Source organism: Panthera leo, chromosome B2 (assembly GCF_018350215.1).
Source record: "Panthera leo isolate Ple1 chromosome B2, P.leo_Ple1_pat1.1, whole genome shotgun sequence".
Lineage (NCBI taxonomy): Eukaryota > Metazoa > Chordata > Mammalia > Carnivora > Felidae > Panthera > Panthera leo.
In genome coordinates, this window is record NC_056683.1 from 76,399,744 (window position 1) to 76,415,109 (window position 15,366).

The 15,366-nt window shown below is 35.4% G+C and overlaps 1 protein-coding gene across 8 annotated transcripts in view; it reads right to left on the bottom strand.

The window, feature by feature from the left end:
• Window positions 1-5,823: 5,823 nt before the first annotated feature.
• Window positions 5,824-15,366, bottom strand: part of SNX14 (sorting nexin 14) — a 77,746-nt gene continuing 68,203 nt past the window's right edge. For 4 of the 8 annotated variants that reach the window (XM_042939292.1, XM_042939289.1, XM_042939291.1 and 1 more), the window contains 8 exons: window positions 13,715-13,755; window positions 13,452-13,571; window positions 10,519-10,642; window positions 10,083-10,247; window positions 9,855-9,950; window positions 7,463-7,554; window positions 6,608-6,664; window positions 5,824-6,049 (listed from right to left, as the gene is read on the bottom strand). In XM_042939292.1, coding sequence (XP_042795226.1) covers window positions 6,011-6,049; window positions 6,608-6,664; window positions 7,463-7,554; window positions 9,855-9,950; window positions 10,083-10,247; window positions 10,519-10,642; window positions 13,452-13,571; window positions 13,715-13,755 — 734 coding nt within the window. In that variant the 3' untranslated portion in view covers window positions 5,824-6,010. The other 4 variants (XM_042939287.1, XM_042939290.1, XM_042939286.1 and 1 more) reach the window with 2 other exon arrangements.

The window sequence follows — 15,366 nt, forward strand, 5'->3', positions numbered from 1 at the left end:
TCTTTGGTAGTTATTTCTTCTCTCAAGCAAACATTATAACCTGAGACAATACAACTGAAGGAAAACTTTTGATGGTTTATCACTGGTATCATTTCTCTTGGTCATAAGTCCCTTGCCATTTGATAACCTTCCCTAGCCCCCTTTTCAGCCAAAAAAACAAGAAGAAAAATGCATGCAATTTTTAGATAAGAGAAAACAGTAAATAAAGGATATTTTAAATAATACTCTTACATTTTCTGGCTTTCATATACAGAATCTAATGTAGAAATTGTTTTGAGGCTTGTAGTGGTTTACTAAAAATAAAAATGCCCAAGTTGGACAATGTTGGGGATTTAATTAATTTGTCTGAACTGGCTGTGCATCTAAGAATCTTCTTCAAGCATACTGATAAATAAACCAATTGTTTTGTCTTGATCAAATGGATCCGTTAAATCCATTTGGTGCCAGAACTGCCTTCAGCAGTTCCTAACAAAGAATAAGCAGGGTTTCTTAGAAGAAAGTTGCGACTGCCAACAGTTGCCCATTAGGAAAAGTTGCTCCCTTGAGGAGTCTGTGGTCCATGGATAGATCCATGGCTACACTTCCCCAAATTAGGAAAGTTTCGTGATTAGTTATCTGGGCCTGCTGTAATAAACTGACATAAACTGGATGGCTTAAACAACAGAAATTTATAGTCTCACCCTTCTGGAGGTCAGAAGCCTGAGATCAAGTTGGCAAGGTTGTTTCCTTCTGAAGACTGTGGTGAAGCATCCTGAGATCAAGTTGGCAAGGTTGTTTCCTTCTGAAGACTGGTGAAGCATCTACCCCAAGCCTCTCCTAGCTTCTGGTAGCATCAGGCATTCCTTGCCTTATAGCTGGTATTTTCCCTCTGTTTTTACATCCTTGTCCCTCTGTATGTCTGTCTCTATGTCCAAATTTCCCCTATGTATAAGAACAAAGTCATACTGTATTAGGCCCACTGTAATGACTTAATTTTAGTCACCTAAAAAAAACACTATTTCCAAATAAGGTCACATTCACAGGAAATGGGGATAAGGGCCCAAGCCCCACCATCTTTTCAGGGGACACAGGGGAGTCATCCTTGGCTGCTCCCATTTTCTCAAACTCACATTATGTCCCTGGGTAAATCTTGCTTCCCAACTTAAAACACACACACACACACACACATACACACACACACACACACACACACACACACACAGGCACACAACACCCTTCACAAGTACTACCTTGCTTCGAATCACTGCCACTTCTGAATTGCTTCAGCAGCCTCCTAAATGAGCTGGTCTCCACTTCTGCTCCACTCTAGTCAGTTCCCAACGTTCTCAATTCAGCAGCCAATGTGATGTCTTACAGTATTAAGCAAGACTGTGTTGCTCAATGGCTCAAAATCTTTTTACCACACTCCACAAGTAAAAGCAACAATAAATTATCCCAATGGCCTACAAGGCCCTCTGTGATCTGGTTTCCCATTACTTCTCTGACATTATTTCTCTTCACTCTCCCTGATGTGAGGCCACACTGATCTCCGTGCTATTCTTCCTACAAAACAGACACTCTCCCACTCAAACCTTTGCATGTGCTATTTTCTCTACTTGGAACATGGACTCCTACATACCTGCATTACCTGATTTCTCACTCCCTTCAAGTCTTTTCCAAGGTCCCAGACCCCGCCATTTAAAACTGCAACCCTCCCCCATATTCCCCTCCTCAGTTCAAAATATTTCTTCTGAGCACTTATTTTCTAAGATACTATAATTTCCTTATTTATCTTATTGTCTGTCTCTTGGAGTTTGAATGTAGGTTTCTAAATGCACAAATAATATCCCTAGCTTATCTAAAACTGCCTGGCACATGGGTGAGTGTGCACTACACACTTGAATAAACTGAATAAACTGTGTATAATTCCTTCCCTTGTACCTTTCTGCCACCCTCCTCCTCACTCAGTCCAAAAGCCACACACACAGTCCTTTTCTCTGGCCTCACCCCTCCAGAGAATACAGATAATTAAGATTTCTCTACCTACAGAAGACACCTTTTCATTACGCAGAGTGTTTGACTCTTCTTTAACCTCTCTGCAACCAAAAGGCCAATTAAGTTACCCCTAAGGACAGCTGCCTTTCTCCAAAAATTTAATTCCCTTGTTCCTTAATATGAAGGTAATTATAACTTTTCTAACAGTATTCCTTTTTCTCCCTTGTTTCGTTCTTCAACATCAGGGATTAGCAAACTACAGCCTGAGAGCCAAATCCTGCCTGCCACTGCTTTATGTAAATAGGGTGTCATTGGAATACAAATACATCCATTACATAGAGTGTTTGATAGGAAAAAAAATCATAAATATCAAATTAACAAAAGTGAAATTAAAAAAAAACAACAACTATTTTTCACTGGAGCTCATGGGCCTCAGGTTAAAGATTTCTTCTCTGTGTATCCAGCACTGCCAAAGAGATAACTGGGAACATTACAGACAGCATACTCCTTGACACAGAAGTATAATGAACTGGCAAGAACTATTCATTTGCTCATTCATTCATTTAGTCAATCATTTTTATTCCAATGTTGACTATATCTGAAATTACAATTTTGTATATATCATTACACACTCTGCTAAAAACAGAAGCAAATTAGATTTCTATTTATATTTCTACAATAAAATCAAATGGTTTTTACTAAGTCAAAAATGATCATTTAAGTGGTTGCTTTCAATCATTTCTCAGGATCTTCTGATATCTATAACTAATTATACTTAAAACACAATTTTAATGTCCTTTAAATATCTGAAAATGTCTTCCCATCTATTTAATTTCATTTTATCCCCTCAACCAGAAACACTGATAGTTGTTTCTATTAAACACATTTCAAAATGTGAAGCTCATGCACAAGGGAACACACATAAAGATAGGAAGGAATGTACAAAGTAAAATATATGAAATAACTGGGGAACATACTTTTTAAAAGGATCCAAAGAGTGACTACTTTTGGAAATAAAAGCTCTTTTTATGGGGCAACACTAACAAGGACAAGATGAGAGACAAATCGAAGTTTGAATTCTAACTTCACTACTTTCTCTGGCTTCAATATCCTTACCTATAATATAGGAATTATACCATCTCACAGTTACTATGATGGATGATAAAATGTAATAGTGAATATAAAATGCCTTGCCAACAGAGATTGCATCTGGTTCCTTTTCCTTTGATAATATGAATAATTAATTTTGTATGTGTAGATTTTTATACACATTTTCTTTAAATAGAGCTCAGCCACTGCTATGGATGGAACTGTGCCTTCCTAAAATTGGTATGTTGAAGCCCAAAACCACCTTGTGACTGTCTTTGGAGATGGGGCTTTTAGGAAGTAATTAAGGTTAAATGAGGTCATAAGAGTGGGACCCTAACCAATTGGACTGATGCCCTTATAAGGACAGAGAGAGAGAGAGAGAGAGAAAGCAAGCTCTTTCCTTCTCTCCTCCCGCAAAGGTACACAGAGAGGTCAGGAGCACATGTGAGAAGGCAGCTATCTGCAAGCCAAAGGAAGAGGCCTCACAATGAAACCTACCTTGGATTCTAGCCTCCAGAACTATGAGAAATAAATTTGTTGTTAGAGCCACCCAGTCTGTGGTATTTTGTTATAGAAGCCCAAGCAGAATGATACACTCCTAAAAACATTTTTCTCACCTAAATAAAGAGAATATGACGATTTAAAGGAGAGTAGGTGAGAATGGGATAAAAAGGGCTGTGAAATACTTTTTCCAGCTCACCATGACATTTTAAATAACAGTGCTTAAAATGCTATGGATTCAAATGTGAAGAGTTAACCTGATTAACTTTCCATCTGTCCCTGAGAATCAGTAAATGTTTAAGGCTTTGTATTAAAGTACCAACTCACAGAAACTCATACATATACTAGAATCTTGAAACAATTAAAAATATAATAAAACTGGGGTGCCTGGGTGGCTCACTGGGTTAAGCATCCAACTCTTGATTTCAGCTCAGGTCACGATCTCACAAACTGTGAAATCAAGCCCCAGGTCAGGCTCTGTGCTGACAGCAAGGAGCCTGCTTGGGATTCTCTCTCTGCCTCTCCCCCATTCACCATGAACATGCTCTCTCTCTCTCTCAAAATAAATAAACACTTTTTAAAAAATTTACAACACCAGGGCACCTGAGTGGCTCAGTTGGTTAAGCGTCCAACTTCAGTTAAGGTCATGACCTCGCGGCTCCATAAGTTCGGGCCCCACATCAGACTCTCTATTGTCAGTGTGGAACCTGCTGTGGATCCTCTGTCTCCCTCTCTCAGCCCTTCCCTCACTCATGCATGTACTCTCTCTCAAAACTAAATAAACATTAAAAAAAATTCCAACACCTAATAACCACTTTTTTTGGAAAAAAAAAAAAAATAAGTGAACACTATTAAACAGGTTAGATTTCCAAATTATATTTAGAGTTCCCTATTACCCAGCTTAGTATCTAATACATAGTTGAAACTCAATAAATATAGCCTAAATGAATGCTATGACCAATTAGCAAACACAAAATGCTCAATCTTGAAAGACAAACTTGTTTTAAGGAGAAAAGTATAGCATGGGAGGGAACTATAAGTAGAATTCCGAACACTGACTCTAATCTTTTAATTTAACTTTCCTCAAGGGGAGCCTGGGTGGTTCAGTTGGTTAAGCATCTGACTTTGGCTCAGGTCATAATCTCACATTTCATGGGCTTGAGCCCCGTGTCTGACTCTGTGCTGTCAGACCAGAGCCTGGAGCCTGCTCTTGATTCACTATCTCCCTCTCCTTCTGCCTCTCCCCCTCTTTTGCTCAGTCTCCCTCTCAAAAATAAACATTAAAAAAATTTTTTAATTAGGGCGCCTGGGTGGCTTGGTTGGTTCAGCGCGGACTTCGGCTCAGGTCATGATCTCACATTTCGTGAATTCAAGCCCCGCATCGGGCTCTGTGCTGACAGCTCAGAGCCTGGAGCCTGCTTCAGATTCTGTATCTCCATCTCTCTGCCCCTCCCCCACTCCTCACTCACTCTCTCTCAAAATTAAATAAACATTTTAAAAATTAAAAAAAAATTAACTTCCCTCAAGAAATACAATTAATTCTGTATTTTCCTTTTGGAGAGATAATAGACAATATAAACCAAAAATCTACTTGACTAAATTGTTATATAAGATTTTGGAATATAGCTACATTCATTCAGTAAAATATAGCTGCAACCACACAATCAGAAATATCTGTTTGTAGTCAGTTTTCACACTTAAAAAGGGCAATAACCTGTCAATCCAGCAAGAGTAAGGAAAAGTGCTTTGTTTCTTAAGAAAAACTCAAAAAGGATGTCTTCTTTATAAACACATAGTTACCAGTGTAGATAATAGGGGCAAAAAAAAGAAAAGATACATCTACTGAAATGTATTAACTCTAAATAAGAAAGCAAATCAGATCTTATTACAATTTCTCCACACTAAACATAATTATTTTCAAAGTGATACAATACAAAGATTATTGGTCCTATCTGTTTGCCCTACCTCTTTAAAAAATGGCAATAGTAGGGGTACCTGGGTGGCTCAGTCGGTTAAGCATCCGACTCTTGATTTTGGCTCTGATTGTGATCTCACAGTTCTTAAGATCAGTCTCCACATTGTCAGCTTGGGATTCTCTCTCCCCTGCCCTCTCTCTCTCTGTCCTGCTGACACTCACATGCTCTCTCTCTCTCAAAATAAATAAATAAAACATTTTAAAAAATGGCAACAGCAAATGACATATATTCTAATAAAATTTTGGTAACAGGTGTAAAATGAAAGACTATGAAACCCAATCACTTTTAATCATTATTAAGTTTGTGTTAGTCTTTATTAAAACAAAAAAAAAATCAAAAATTCAGACACTGGATTACATGATATATACAAGAATATACAAAAGTAAAAGAAAAAAGTACATATATACTACATTAATTAGCAAAGCAGAAATTTGTTATCTATCTGGTCATTGTATCTCAAATCCAAATGTTTACATCCAGGACGTCACAGAGGTAACTTCTTTTTGTACCTAAAGTAAAAATAAATCTATTTAATAGAAGACAATAAAACAGCGTTCATTTGTGAAGTGCCTAATAACAATTTCAGTGTATTAAAATTCTAACCTAAGACATATATATAGAGAGAGACATTTTGCCATGCTCTAATTCCAGTTCATTTTGTACTCTTGGGTTCATATAAGTTCAACCACCTCAAAAACACTCAAGACTGACTTACACAGCATTCAGTGTCACAGACAGAGAACAGCCTGAAGAGTCTGGCCCATTCTAGTGCTAGCATTTAAATTCATACCTTTCTCTGGAAAGACTACAGGGTATATAACATTCCTATCTGCTTGTAATTAGGAAGCAGGGAAGTCAAAACACAGGCTATTCCTTTCCTATCCACCCAAAACTGACTCTGTGTTTAAGCATGTTGAAAAAAGAAAATATAAAGAGTCATTTGTTAAGGTTGTTCATTTTTAAAAGGATCATAGTAACAAGGGTTTCCTTAATTTTTGTGTCCCTTATTAAAATAAATGTCAGCATACCATCAAAAACAAAGAATAAAACTGCTGCTTTTCAGTTACCTTATTGAGCTCTGGAAATAGTTCTTGTATCACAATGTCCAATAAAACATAAGTCAGCTAAAGCACCAAAAAAAATTTTTTTAAGGCATTAGACAAAAAACCATAAAAATGATAAACACAAAATTCAGGACTGTGGTTATGTCTAAATGAGAAGGCAGGGAGCAGAACTCAAATATACATGTGGACATTTTATTATTATGCTGCATAATTCATTTTATCTTAACTATTTTATACATAACAAAATTTTGAAGAAGGAAGCAGGATACAAAATTTTAACTTATTAGGATCTCAACAAAATATGTACATACTGCACTATATATGTAGTGTTAACTGTGGTTATTCTAATGTAATCTGAATGATGGAATTCTTAATTTTTAAAATTTTACTTTATTTCATGAATTTTGTATTTAAATTCCAAATTTTCTACAATGAATCTATGTTTATTTTAAGTCAAAACTACTTATGTTATAAAGAAAAAAAAAGTAAACTACAGAGAACAAACTGATGGTTACAAGGCAAGGGGAAATGGGTGCTGTAGGGGAAGGGGACTAAGAAAGAGTACACTTATCCTGATGAGGACTGAGTAATATACAGACTGGTTAAATCACATTATATACTTGAAACTAATATGACACTATATGTTAATTATACTGGAATTAAAATAGAAAACTTAATTAAAAAAATTAAAAAGTAGTCAGTAAAAAAGAGTAACAAAAATGAAACATTTTTTTTCTGTCCGAATGTTTGAAGTGCACCACCTTGAGAGTGTCACTTCACAATAACATACCAGAATCCTACTGTGTGTCGTTCACAAAACCTAGCCAACACTAGTCAACCTCCTTTAATGATTTTTACCTGTTTATTGAGAACTGGCTGTTGTAAGCCATCAAATAGAAGTCGAATGCTTTCATACTTGGCTTCTTCACCAATACACTTGACTATCAGATCTAAACAAGAAAGCCAAATGTGAAACATTTTATATTACAAAGTGACTCATCATTTAGTGGACCATAAAGCAAAACCTTCACTCTGTTTCCCAGATATTACACAAAAACTGTAAATCAGCATTTCCTAAACCAGTGTTCTTGCAAGAGCCTCCTGGAAAAAACACTTCTATGGTCAAGAAACTCAGAACCATATATCCTCCTTCTGGAGATTCACAATGCACCAAGTATACTGCAAGTGCTGAGGAGTGTTGCAGTAAAAAAATTTATACTATTTATAGTGTTATACTATTTACACTATTAAGTGATAAAAGACAGTTGTAAAGTAATACACACTGTGTTATTCCATTCAGATAAAACAAATAAAATCCCAAAATTATGCATATGCATTTGTATACACATGTATAGAAATGCACAGAAAAATATTTGTGATGATTAACACCAAGCTGAGTACATGGCTACTTATGCACATTGGGGAGATGGCTTCTACTTTTTACTATTATTTTTTCATAATGTTTGAATATCTTAGTATCAGGAAAAAAAGTTAACTGTTTAATATAGACTTTCCTCAATGAATATGACCACTTTATTTTGTACTTTTTGCATAATTATTATTAACCATCTTACAGAACAATCTTTTTGGGAAATGTTTAAATAATAATTTAGGATCTAAAAAGTTCTGATTCATGTTTGACTGCACAGATGTCATGTATCACTTCTATTACCAAAGAGTCAGTCCTTACTAAAAACCTCAACTAAACCTTTTCCCCAAGGCAAGAAAGTAAAATTATTAAGTAAACCAAATGCCCAAATATATGTCCTTTCCCCCCCAATCATAATAAAACTCTTAATGATGTTCTTGAAAAAGTTCTCACCTTATGTTTGCTTCTAGGAGATAAATCTAACCCTAAGTGGCAAAGGCCAAATTCAATTTATAACAAGCATAGTAGATCCTTGATCTTTTCAAGATTATGTGGCCCAATATGGATCTTTATGAACCTGCTAATTCACCAATACTATACAGAACTTCCCAATTAGTATGTGTGAACCATAATGGACAAAAATAAGTGATCCTTTCAGATCCTTCAGAAATCCTAAGTAAGATTGAGGGGTAGAGGACAACAGAAAGACACGCTAAGTTTACTAAATTATTCCTTCCCAAAAGGAGTCTTGAAGTAGAGGTGATTCAAATTCATGCCTCAGCAAAATAACAAATTATTACATTCAGTGGCTTTCCATGTTGTCCCTGAATATCAAACTAAGACTGTTAAAGCCATGAATGCTAAGGGTCACTATTACAAAACAGGTAAGAAATTATTTCATCATTTACCTACAGAAGACTTACCCCAGAATAGCTTTTATTCACTTTTATATTCAGACCAGGGATTTAACTTAACTGTCTTCACACAGAGCAACAGGACTATTCTGAGACTAATTTTTCAATGATGAGAATTCTCTAAGGTACAGTCCAAAGGTACAGTCCAAAGGCTTCTTCGGTTCTTACTCTGTATTTTCTCTCTGGGCATTATTATCCACTACACATAACCTCTATGTCTCTATCCTGTACTGTTCATTAATCCAATTTCAAAACCTGGGTATCTCACTACTTACTAGACATGTCCTCCTGAATACTGTATAGGAACTTCACACTCAAAATATTCTAAACTAAGTATCCTCTACTTTGACTCCTTGCATCTTTTCCTTGTATTTCCCATCTCTGTAACAGGTTACTACTATTTATTTACCTTGTGGTCCAAGCTTACCTCCTTTACAGGAGAAATGATCATTCTCCTCCTCTGAGACACACTCTGTGACTTGAACATGCCTTCTCTCTTATCATATGTATGTTTTATCTGTATGTCTGTCCACTAGACTGAACTACTCAAGTACACTTTTTATATCCCTTGCACTCTGCATAGTGCCTGACATGTGGAAAGAGCTCAATAAATTTGAAATGAATGAATGAATTCTGACCTTTTACTCATAAACACGAGTGAAGCTCTTCTCATTGTAGAGTGGGCAGCAGGATTCCAACTGTCCCACAAACAGATCACTTTGATCAGTCTGATTATAAGTTGTTGCTAAAAAAATCTGGCTGTTGCATAAGTAGAAAAAGCCTGTCTTAAATTTCATTGTGCTTATATCATAAAAACCAAATTTTATTTAACTAATGAGTTAATTTTACTTTGTCCTTAGTAACTATTACTAAAATGAAAACTCAAAATAAAAATTGGCCTCAATAATTACTATACATCGTGATCTCAAAGGGGTGCTAATCTGTATTTACTATTTAGATATTACACCTGGAATGTAATTCATCATTTCTTCAAAAGTCTGTTTTGCTCGTTTTTGCTTATCTTGGAGAGAACGAGGTTCAGTGTTTTCACAGAATACAGCATCTAAAATGAAACAAAAAGAAATATTTTCACCTATTATACACGAAGTACTTCTTCATAGCAGAAATACCAATAAACCAATGAAAAAAAGACACAACAGTACACAAGACCTGAAACAAACACATGAGAAAATACCTCTGAGAAGTGTTATAAGTGAGACCAAACGGTGCTCCTGAAATAGTTGTTCTAGTTTACAATGAAGATAGTAGTCAGTATACATTTCCAAGGTATTTTTAAACAGGATTCGAGTTCCCATTAAGAGATGATGAAGCCAGTCAGGAACTTGGAAAACCACCCGTCCTGAGAGGGATCATATGGATTATTTGGTTAAGATAAACAGGTATTTCAAACATTCTCCAATGTGAAAACACAAAAATGGTAATATTTTATTTGTAAACACTAGTAACTTTAATATGTTCAGGACCATTTGTATCAAATTCTAATAAAAGAAGTATATTCAATTTAAAAAGAAGTTAGAATGGGGCAATAGTGAAGAGCATTAATTTGTATCACAGAAGATACAGGACACATGAATGAAAAATAGGTTTTAATATAACCAGACAGACCTTACCTACATACATCAGGTAATCATAGACTCCTTCTACAGTCATCATCTCCATAAAATAATTCTGATTTTGCTTTCTTTCTGTATTCTCAGCACGGTTTGCATTATTCTTAAATAGATCACTGAAAAGCTGAAGTAAAAATTGAAATAGTAAAGAGATGCATAGTTTATTACACCTGCTAATAAACAAACACTAAGGCTAAAGTGACAACAGAACACAGGCATTTAAACCTTTTTTAATCAAAACAGAGCATTAGATAGGTGAAGCTCTGTCTCCAAAATTCCACATTTATATCCAAAATTGAATTAAAAATACATTCTCCCCAAAGTAGTACACAAAAGTCTCCATTCATTTAAGACAAAACAGATAATTACCCATAGGAAGAACCCTTTGCTTTTTTATACTAAAATGAGCAAATAAACATATAAAGATGTATAAATATATTAATGACAGCTAATTTTAAAACTAACATGACTTAAAGATTATAATTCACTAGTTAATTAAAGGGTGTTTAGAGGTGAACATTGAGCTTTAACCAGTTTGACAGTAACAGTCATAGTCTGAAAATGTGAAAAAAAAAAAAAAGATGCAAAAAACTTCTTATAGTAAAAATGATGAAATGCAACGAAATCTCAGCCCTACTTACTCCCAACTATGCAAAAAAAGTCTATTCTTGATAATAACAATAATTAAACAGCAGAAATAAAGGAACTAAAAGTATGCTAGAAAAGATCAACAAAGCCAAGAGATTAAAAGGACAAAATCTTTGGCAAGATTGATCAAAAAAATAAAAAATAAAATGACACAAATAATATAAAAAATAAAAGGGGATATAACTACAGATGTTAGAAAAAATTAAAAGGACATTATTGACAACTTCAGGACAAAAAATTTTCAAATTTAGATTGAATAAAAAATGCGTTGAAAAATATAACCTATCGGGGCGCCTGGGTGGCTCAGTCAGTTAAGCGGCCGGCTTCAGCTCAGGTCATGATTTCACGGTCCGTGAGTTAGAGCCCCGCGTCAGGCTCTGTGCTGACAGCTCAGAGCCTGGAGCCGGTTTCAGATTCTGTGTCTCCCTCTCTCTCTGCCCCTCCCCTGTTCATGCTCTGTCTCTATCTCAAAAATAAATAAACGTTAAAAAAAATTTTTTTTAAAGAAAAATATAACCTATCAAAATGGACTCACAAAACAAATCTGAAGAATACTATAATCACTAAAGAAATTGTTTGTTTTAATGTTTATTTATTTTTGAGAGAGAATGAGCAGGGAAGGTGCAGGGCGAGAGGGGACAGAGAATCTGAAGTAGGTTCTGCTCTGACTCCGAGCTGACAGTAGAGAGCTCAATTCAGGACTCGAACTCACGAACCATGAGATCATGACCTGAGCCAAAGTTGGACACTCGACTCAGCCACCTAAGCGTCCCGAAATTAAGTTGGTTTTTAAAGAAAACCTTCCTATAAACAAAACTTGAGGCTTAGAGGACTTTAACAACCAATCATATAAATTATTTAAAGAACTAATAATTCCAATTATAATTTTACCAGCAAACAGAAAAAGGTTAATATAACTTTAATACCAAAACCTGAAAAGGATTGGGGCACCTGCGTGGCTCAGTCAGTTAAGTGTCCGACTCTTGATTTCGGCCCAGGTCATAATCTCATGGTTTGTGAGTTCAAGTCCTGCATCCAGCTCTGTACTGAACATGCAACCTGCTTGAGATCCTCTCTCCCTCCCTCTCTGTCTGCTGCTCCCCTGCTTGTGCTCTTTCTCTCAAGATAAATAAATAAGTTTTTTAAAAAAATTGGCAAGGATAGAATGAGAAAGAAAAATTACAGTAAAAACCTTGGTTTGCAAGCATAATTCATTCCAGTATAGACCAACTCCACCCATAAAGATGGTGCAAACTTCCTTAACCTTATAAAGAATATCTATGAAAAAAGCTACACTATACACTATTTAATGGTGAAATACTGAAATGATTCTGTTTGTACAACAGGTCCTAGCCATGAATGAAACAAAACCACCATTTGCAGATAATGTGTATTAAAGAATTAATAGATATATTACTGAAATTAGTACAAGTCTAGCAAAGTTACTGAATTTAAAAAATCAATACATAAAAATTAACTGTATTTATCAAATGAAAGCGATAAAATGAAAAAAAATATTAAAGACAACTTTTATAGTAATAACAAAAAAGTGAGTTTTGGGGGTAAAGGGGGAAGGCTGTCCTTCGAGCTCACACAGCTCCTCATGCTGAGCACTATTCTGGCACTAAACTGAGCTTCCTGTGGACAGGAAATATATCTTTATATTCCAGTGTTGGCACAGGTTAAAATACTTGCTTAATGGATTAAATATTATATAAGCCATTAAGATTAGATAAAATAAGCATCAAATCAACATGACTACATTGTATCAATTTACTTCATGAGTATTAGAAGTTGGTGATTTACAACCTAAGAAAACCACCTTAAAAAATCCCCCAAGGGGCGCCTGGGTGGCTCTGTTGGTTAAGCGTTGGACTTCAGCTCAGGTCATGATCTCATGCTTCATACGTTTAAGCCCCATATCAGGCTCTGCACTGACGGTGTGGAGCCTGCTTGGGATCCTCTCTCTCCCTCCCTCTCTGTCCCTTCCTCACTCTCTTTCTCCCTTTCTCAAAATAAAGAATAAACTTAAAATAAAAAATTCCCCAAATACGTAAATGTTAGAAATTTGCCAATGCAATTATATAAAGAAAAATTTACCTGTTAAAGCAAAGATGCAAGCAACTACATAAAATACCCTCCTTATACTGTACAACTGATTTCCATATAAAGGAAATAAGTCCCATTCATTTCATTAACACATGATTCTCCCTACAATGGAAAAGCTGTTCCAAGTAGGGTAATTTCAAACCTTATGACTCTGTCAAACAATAAATATGCAGTACCTTCTTGTTGTTTTCTGAAGTAGGGCTGAGAATGGTCAGTTCCGGTTTACTTGGTTTAGGCTTTGGAGATTCACAAGAATTAATGAAATTCATGATGAAAGGTTCCAAATGCTGGCCTTTCTGTTGTGACATAGAAATCATGGTATGAAAATAAAAAATCAAGATTATGATTTTTAATAATCATATAATGCATTAAAATTCACTGATATTTAAATACGGTTATAACTATCATGTTACAGAATATACATAAATCAGTTATTCACCTCTTTCATTAGTTTTCCAGGAACAGACTTTATAATTTTACCTGCAATTAAAAGTAAAATATTAATTTTATGAAAGCATACTGCATAACTGCTCACATGAATACTTCACTAATTTTTTTTTTCACTAGGTAATTTTAAATACTCAAAAGCCAAGTAAAAAAAGTAAAACAATAAAAAATATAACTTACTATTTCACACTCAACAGAAATTTACAATAAATATGGTATTCTTTTTTTTTTTAATGTTTATTTTGAGAGAGAGAGAGAGCACACACATGTGCGTGAGCAAGAGGGGGAGGGGCAGAGAGACAAGGGGACAGAGGATCTGAAGTGGGCTCTGTGATGACAGCAGGGAGCCGGATGCGGGGCTCAGGAACCACTGGGGATTTACTTTAAAATAATCCAGTAGTGTTGGGGAGGGGGGGGCGGTGCAGGAAGGACTGAACAAGGCAAGTGTTGATAACTGTTGCAATAGCGTGAGAAGTTTATTATACAAAATTCTCTACTTTTGTGTATATTTGAAATTTTCCGTAAGAAATGTTTTCAAAAGATTTTAAACAATGATGAATATATAAAGATATCTAAAAGTATACAAAAGTCAAAAAAATTTTTAAGAATTGCTACAACATTTAAATTGGTTAAATAGTTTATAATCTGAATTTTAGGTTAAGAATACATATTCTAATCCTGTTTGCCAAAATCTCTTCTTGGTCTTATCTCCAGGTTCCCTTATTTTAAAATATCAAACACCTTGAGATTTTCTCAAACATTAGAAATGCCTTTAAAAATTAGTCAAAATTGATAAATGCGACTTAAATTTCTTTCAGTTCAATTTAGAAAAAAGTAGGCTTATGGCAATAGCAGAACGCATATTAATAAGAAATTAAAATGGAGATTGTTGGGGGCACCTGGGTGGCTCAGTTAGGTGAGTGTCTGACTTTGGCTCAGGTCATGATCTCATGGTTTCTGAGTTCAAGCCCCACATCGGGCTTGCTGCTGTTAGCACAGAACCCGCTTGGGATCCTCTGTCCTCCTCTCTCTGCCCCTCCCCTGCTTGTGCTCTCCCTCTCAAAAATAAACATTTAAGAATAAAAATAAATAAAATAAAACGTAGATTATTTTAAGACATGAAAACCACCTAACCCTCTCCCACCAGACTATTTCTCCTTTCTACCCCCATTAACTACTCTTCTCTTAGACTTCTCCAAGTTCCTTAAATGACGAGCTTTATTCTCTTTGCTTCTCTGTCTCTTCTACATGCTCTTCCTGAGTCAAATTATGTGCTCAATCTGACTTCATATAACACTCAAATCTCTACTGCTTGCCTGTCTCCTGGCCTCTCCTACCTTACAAAACCTCTCACTGGATTCTATAAACTCAACAAGTTCAGAACTACCCTTAATTTATTCCTTATCTCAGCAAGTAACAGCATCCATCCAAATGTTTAAATAGAAAATCTGGGTCACATCTCTGATCATCTCTTCTTCTTTAGTCAATCCTAGTTGGCAACCAAGTCTACCCAATTCTGTCTTCTAAACATCATATATAACCAAATATAAAACTTTCTCCCATTTTCCCCTGATAAGAAAACCTCCACGTACAAATACCAAGTATTTTGGCTCTGACCAAATGTACTAATTTGAAGAGATACAG